This window comes from Austrofundulus limnaeus, unplaced genomic scaffold, assembly GCF_001266775.1.
Source record: "Austrofundulus limnaeus strain Quisiro unplaced genomic scaffold, Austrofundulus_limnaeus-1.0 Scaffold52, whole genome shotgun sequence".
Taxonomy (NCBI): Eukaryota; Metazoa; Chordata; class Actinopteri; order Cyprinodontiformes; family Rivulidae; genus Austrofundulus; species Austrofundulus limnaeus.
The window spans coordinates 1,652,647-1,659,098 of record NW_013952454.1 but is presented as its reverse complement, the minus strand read 5'-3'; the positions used below and the strand labels follow the sequence as shown (position 1 = coordinate 1,659,098).

The following is a 6,452-nucleotide window of genomic DNA, read 5'->3' as shown; positions in this document are numbered from 1 at the left end:
TTACCTCGCAATACTTTTGCGTTACCTCGCAATACTTTTGCCTTCCCACACAATATTTTCCTTTACCTCGCAATACTTTCGCTTTACCTCACAATACCTTTGCGTTACCTTGCAAATGTTTGCATTCCCTGGCAAAATTGTTTTGTGTTCCCACGCAAAAGTTAGTTTTGTAAATGAACTGACTTAAACCAGACTTTTATTTTGAAATATCCAGTTAGCAAAAACAGGATGTGTTGCCACAAGTTCATGAAATTGACAATGATGTTGCGTGACTGCACTGTGTTAAAGTATCGTCATGTGACAGACTTCCATGTGTGGCTGTGTGATATATTTATTCTGAAGCTGAATTAGAGCAGTAGGCTAACTTGCTAATGGTGAACATGTGAGTTTGTTAATAAACCGGCAGGCACAACAGTGATGAACGACTTTTGCGAAGTAACGCAATACTGTTGCGTGAGAACGCAAAAGAAAAAAAATCTCCCATGTCCCCTCATCCCCTCGTGGGCTCTGTACTTTCTGGCACCAGAATTCTGGATATAGTCAACAGTTCTTCAGTCTCTTYTCTTGAGACGGGGCTCGGGCGATCACAGAGGACCTTTTGTTCTCCTGCACTGCAACCAGGAAAACATCCTGTGTACAGATCCCTGTATGTAAAAAAAAAAAGTGATTGTAATATTTTTGTAAAATTTCCCTTCATTCTTCCAGGTTAATACCATTGAGCAGCCTGCAGCAACAGAGACTCGTAGCTCATTTGTGAACGATGGACAAAATGCCTTCTGCTTTGATCCCAGGTAACGACCCCCCCACCTCTACATCTCCCATAAATGCAGCCCAGGTTCACCACAACCCCAGCCTGTGTGTTGGAACTTGTCTAACATGTTTAGCACCACACACCCAAATTTGTTGGCCACCCACTTCGCATCAGACAGACGCTCTTTATTAGCCCACACTTGTGGTTTTTTTCTCAGATCATTGCCCTGCCGCTACCTAAAACCCCTCCCTCTTTCTTTCTTTCTTCTCGTTTCGCAGCATGGACATGAAACGGTGTCCGCTCTGCGAAGTCATCTTCCCACCCAACTACGACCAGAGCAAGTTCGAGGAGCACGTGGAGAGCCACTGGAAAATCTGCCCCATGTGCAGCGAGCAGTTCCCGCTGGACTGCGACCAGAAGGTGTTCGAGAACCACGTGCTCACTCACTTCGACGGCCACCTGCTCAACTTCGACTGAGCGAACAGGAAGATCAGCACATCCAGTCCGCCATGTTTCTGTCAACACACTGAAACGAATCACCCTGAACTCTCCCCTGCATGTGACCGCGTGAAGATCCTCTCTTAAGGACAACTCCGACTTCTGCTTTCTCACCTGGCCGACAATTAACAAACGTTTCTAATTCAGTTTGTAACGCAGGGCTTAAGAACCTTTTTTTTTCTTGTTTAAAAAAATTCTCTTTTGTTTCAAATTTAAGATGAAGACTGTTTAACGCATAAATATATATTTTACTGATTTGAAATAAACTTGGTTTTCTTAGATCACAGGATGTAACTTATCAGGGAAAGAGCTGAGTGTTTACCAAACTGACATTAAAAAAAACATAAAAATGCTTCCCCCTCTTTGCTTTGCTGTTCAAGTCATCGGTTTCTAGAGAGCAGCTTTGGTGCACTATATTCAGTCAGGGAGAAATCTTCAGTAACTAGATCCATACATGATTATACAGTATATCTTCAGATCATTTATTTTAGACGATTTAAAGACAATATTGTGACCACCTTGATACTTTTTGTGCATTATGTAGATTTTTATGTAGGTTTCTTTTTTTTTTGTTTTGATTCTGATCGTCTCTTAAAACAATGTTCTTCATGTCAGCTAATCAGTGCATGCAAAGCTTTTTGTTCAWTTCTTTTTCTTTTGCTCTTTTCTGTTGCAGTAATAAGTTATTTCATTCATTTAAAAAAACAAATCTTTCATTAGTTTAGTGAGTTTCATGTATCTAAAATGAACGAATAAAAGTCTCTTCGAAGTCTAATTGTGTCCAAACAAGTTATTAAACCAGAGTCTGAGGAAACAAATTTTTAGTGTAAAATTTATAACAAATGTTTACATGAAGCAGCTTTTTTTTAAAAGAAATACAGTACATCTATTTTTTTTATTTTTGTTTCACATAAAAACATCACAAAAATAAATTTAATGCACTTACAAGGTGAAAATACATTCGCTGTACAAGACTTCTTTCCATGCTGACAGTACAATAATGCCATAATTCTCAGCTAAGTTGGAGAGATTTAAAAAAAACATTCACAATAAGAAGAGTTTATTCAACGGCACAATCTCCTTCCCATAAAAATGTTGAAATACTGCATAAAATAGGATAAGAATAATTGGCAATGATTTCTTTTATCTGAAAATAGAACACTTTTTTATGGTCCATGATTCATCTATGGTAAGAAAAACCCTTTAGAGCGTCACTTTACAGAGAAAATCCAAAATCAAAGGGCTTCATTTAGCAGAAATGGATTATAGATGAAAACATTTCTAAAACAAAAATGCTAACTTGGTCCAGGAAAACGAAAGCAAATGTGACCTGTTGAACTGAGGAYTGAGTCTCAAAGTAATGAAACAGGCTGCATTGGTCAAAACAAGCAGTTRCATCTTGTCAAAATATAATGAATAAATACCTTCWTTTCAATGAAATATCTGAATACAATCTTAAGGATTTTTTTGAAGCACCTTTTTGAGCAGTACCTACAAAAACATGATTGTGAGCAGAAAAGTTGTAAATTTTCGTCATTTTCTCTGCAAGCTCATTTTCTCTTTGTCTTTTCCAGCTGGTAAATTTTAATGTTCAAGTATTATTTGAGGTTTTTTTTTCTTAAAAATGATTAGAATCATTAAAATAACATAAAAATAGGATTTAGAAAAAAAAAGAATGGATTGTCCTTTATGGGGAGACAAATGAAGGCRTACCCTCATATCAGGATGATCCAGGAAAGCTTCAACAGCAGGAATCAGTTTGATGTGGTGGGTTATAAATGTTGTGATTACAAATGTTTTAAGTAAAAAAAAGCATTCAAAACATCTTCAAGCTCAAACTCATCTTAAACTGGTGGAAATATTTGCCAACAACCTTAATCGGTACAGTTAGGCACAAAGTTGCAGAAACTGTTTCTGTAGAAACTCCCAAAGATTTGGCATACAACACATAAATTATTTTTATTTTCTTAAAGACATAATTTTCCAAAATCTGTTCATCTKTTGTAGACAAGTTCTCCTTTTGTCCTTTACCTCCAATTTCACACGTGAGTAATTCCGTTATTTGGCTTTTATGTTTTTTTTCTAAAAACAACATAAACGCACCAAATTTTGCGTCCACAACCAGTTTCTAACACAGCACGAAAATCCAATTTATCAAAAGCTTCTTTTGCAAAAATAATAAACGAGTAAAAAATTTAAATTTTATTTTAATCTAATACTTTGAAAACATTTGGCTTTCGAAGCTTCAGTAAACAGCTGATGAAGAAAACAACTTTTATTTAAAAATAAGCATTATTTTGCAATAAAATATCAGCTTTTGATTTATTTGATGCTATTTTCACTTAAATAAAATCAGTTTAACTGTGCCCCAGATATTTTGAAAATCAGAGTTTTCCCTATTCTTTTCACATTTTTCCTGCTCATAACATTGTCATTATTAAAATCAAAAATGTTATTATGGCACAGTGGCGTCACTAGGTTTTAAGGACAAGGGGGGCTTAGCCCCCAGGAGACGGACAAATTTTTTTGTGTGTGTATATGACACAAAATAATAGTTGCAGGTGATTCTCAAAGCCCTAAAAATAAGACTCAATATCAATGAGGTGAATTTATGACTAGGCTGCGGACAATTATTTCCTATTAATAAGAAYGCCATCATTATGATCACATTGTGAGCAAACAGACCAGCCTTCCCTGAAGCTACGTTTAGTTTGTACTCAGACAGAAACTGTTCAAACGCACAATGTTGGAATGCTTTACAATCCAAGGCAGCTACTGTTCACACAGAAATCTCACAATACTGAAAACACTGGACATGAACTAGTGTCCACTCATCATATGTACACTAGAAAGAAATGTGAAACACTCTTCTGCTTGGCAACGTCTGTAAAAAAAGTGCTTCAATCACTTGCTGTAAAAGCAGCAAGAAAAATGTATTTTTTAGTCCCGAAGAAAGTGATTCATAAACCGTCATCACTGCTTCACACTTGGTGACATGTGGAGCAAAAAAAAAAAAAAAATGCTAGCAGAAAATTACCTGAGAGATTATCAGTTTTGACTCAAGTTCTGCAAAAATGACCCAAAGAAATGGGGAGGGGGTTAACAACTTATTCACTCCAAGGATTATAATGCTACAATATTCATGTTTTTTTTCTCAGCAGAGACAGTTTGACACCACAGCAAAAAAAAAAAAAAAAATGTAATCGTGCAAAATAAAAAAAACCACCGAACTANAACTATGAAAGAACTTGAATACAAATGAAAGACAAACAATAAGTCGTGCAATCAAACCCTAGTGTTGTTGCAAACTGRAATAAGGGTGAAATAAAAGTCAAACGCTGACAGGTGAGGGGTAAAGGTCAGGAGATCCTGCTGGTGACGGTCACGTTCAGGTGGGTGCCGATACGACCTGAGAGACTTCCACTCAGCCTCTCACTGCTGCAGCTTTCGAAGRACGTCTGCGGAGACAGGCGGGTGGAAGTTGATGGCGTGGTGGCGGAGACCCTGAGACGTTTTGTAGCTCTTCCCACACCGGCACTTAAAAGGTTTGCGCACTCTAATCTGGGTTCGGTGGCCGTTCTTGGCGTGATACTTGATTCCGTTCACGTTCTGCAACAAGACAAGTTGAAAGCATTTTTAGAGAGTTGGAAAACTACGACAGGTAATACATGGAGAATTAATTTAGCCCCCCCCCCTCTTTTGGTTTACAAGGAAATGTCCACGCGTCCCCCAAACCCCGCTCCCAAATCTCCAACCAGACTTCAAACTCGGGTGCAGTTTTATTTCACAACTCAACCTGTTGTAAACTAAATAAATTATAAGTTGCAATAAAACAAACTACAACCTCTTTATAGTAACAAAGCACTATTTTAAGTACAATTATTTTTTGTGTGTGACAGTATTCAACATTATCAATAATTTTTTTTCCAGCAACACTATAAGTGACAAACTTCGACAGAGTATTAGGGCCACACTACAAGATTTTTTTTAAATTATGAGAATAAAATCACATTACTATGAGACAAAAGTCATAATTTTATGTGTGTCACTGTGTGAAGTAGTCCATGATTACTTTTAGGTCGATGTTGGTGTATAATGCTTCCATCTATGTTACGTGACGACTAAACGTCAAAGCAGCCATTATAACGTCACAAGATGCTCAACATTTCTTATTCTAACTCAGTGGTAAGACTGATTTTTCATGTAGTTCTCATAATGTTATCACTTTATTCATTCTAGTAATATTATGTCTTTATTCTCATAAAGGACACCACTTTATTTTTTGCTTTAATATTTGACTGTATTCTTGTATTATTTCGATTTTRTTCTTGTACATTTTTCTCGTAATATTATGACTTTATTCTCATAACTAAAAAAAAAAAAATTATCTTGTAGTGTGGCTCTAGATATACCGAGTTATTTCCTAACTGCGCGTTGGTGTGCTTTTTTGACAAAACACCTACCACTCACCCCCATCTGAAAAKAAAAAATAAATAAAAGAGAAACAACTTGGGAGTATCACAGTCTTTCTGTCATCTTAGTCTATTTTGAAAGGATATTAAGTGGAAAGGTCATGGGTRAGCTCAGCTTTACTGTACAAATATGTGCAACCATGTTGATTCTTTAGATTAATGAAGATGATAGAAAATAACGGAATATTGCCGACTCCAGCTGTGACTTAGGAGTGGAGGCTTAAAGACAAACTGGTCTGTGTGACAATTTCACACAAGTGTTTTCTGAAAGGGCCTGTTGTTGTTGCAGAGTTTGGTGGCGGTGTTTGTGAGGGTCTTAAGGACTGAATGTTGGAAGCAAAATTAAATATTTACAGGACAAATGCTTAAAATGCTCACATCCCTATTTAGGCTGCACTTCCTGCAGGAATATCTGAATATTTCTGCTAAATGAACTGTGTGAAGCAAAGCTGACAGTRGGATCAAGATTTATTAAATACTGTTCATGTGAAACTTTTTAATGTCATTTCAAAACAGTTARTTTTGGTCTTTGCTCTGCTCAGACTAACTGTTCATCAGTTTGGTTAGAATAAAACTAGATTAAAACTAAAAGTCTGTTTCTCCAAACTTGTTCTGGTTTCGCTCTTGGGTTTGGTTATTGAAAGCAATTTTTTTTCTTTTCTTGCTGTTTATATAGAGTAGTGTTTTATTTTTTGTAATGTATGGATTTTTTAATTTATGTAATTTTTGTT

At 36.3% G+C, this 6,452-nt stretch overlaps 2 protein-coding genes across 2 annotated transcripts in view; one reads left to right on the top strand and one right to left on the bottom strand.

Moving 5' to 3' along the window:
• The window catches only part of tax1bp1b (Tax1 (human T-cell leukemia virus type I) binding protein 1b), a gene marked incomplete in the record, with an annotated part of 20,571 nt that extends 18,547 nt beyond the window's left edge, over nt 1–2,024 (top strand). The window contains 2 exon segments of the mRNA XM_014008752.1: nt 706–791; nt 1,030–2,024. Of these exon segments, the coding sequence (XP_013864206.1) occupies nt 706–791; nt 1,030–1,228 (285 nt within the window).
• Nucleotides 2,025–4,486: 2,462 nt separating this feature from the next.
• The window catches only part of jazf1b (JAZF zinc finger 1b), a 23,395-nt gene continuing 21,429 nt past the window's right edge, over nt 4,487–6,452 (bottom strand). The window contains exon 5 of the mRNA XM_014008751.1: nt 4,487–4,858. Within this exon, the coding sequence (XP_013864205.1) occupies nt 4,682–4,858 (177 nt within the window). The 3' untranslated portion in view covers nt 4,487–4,681. The remainder of the gene's footprint in view (nt 4,859–6,452) is intronic.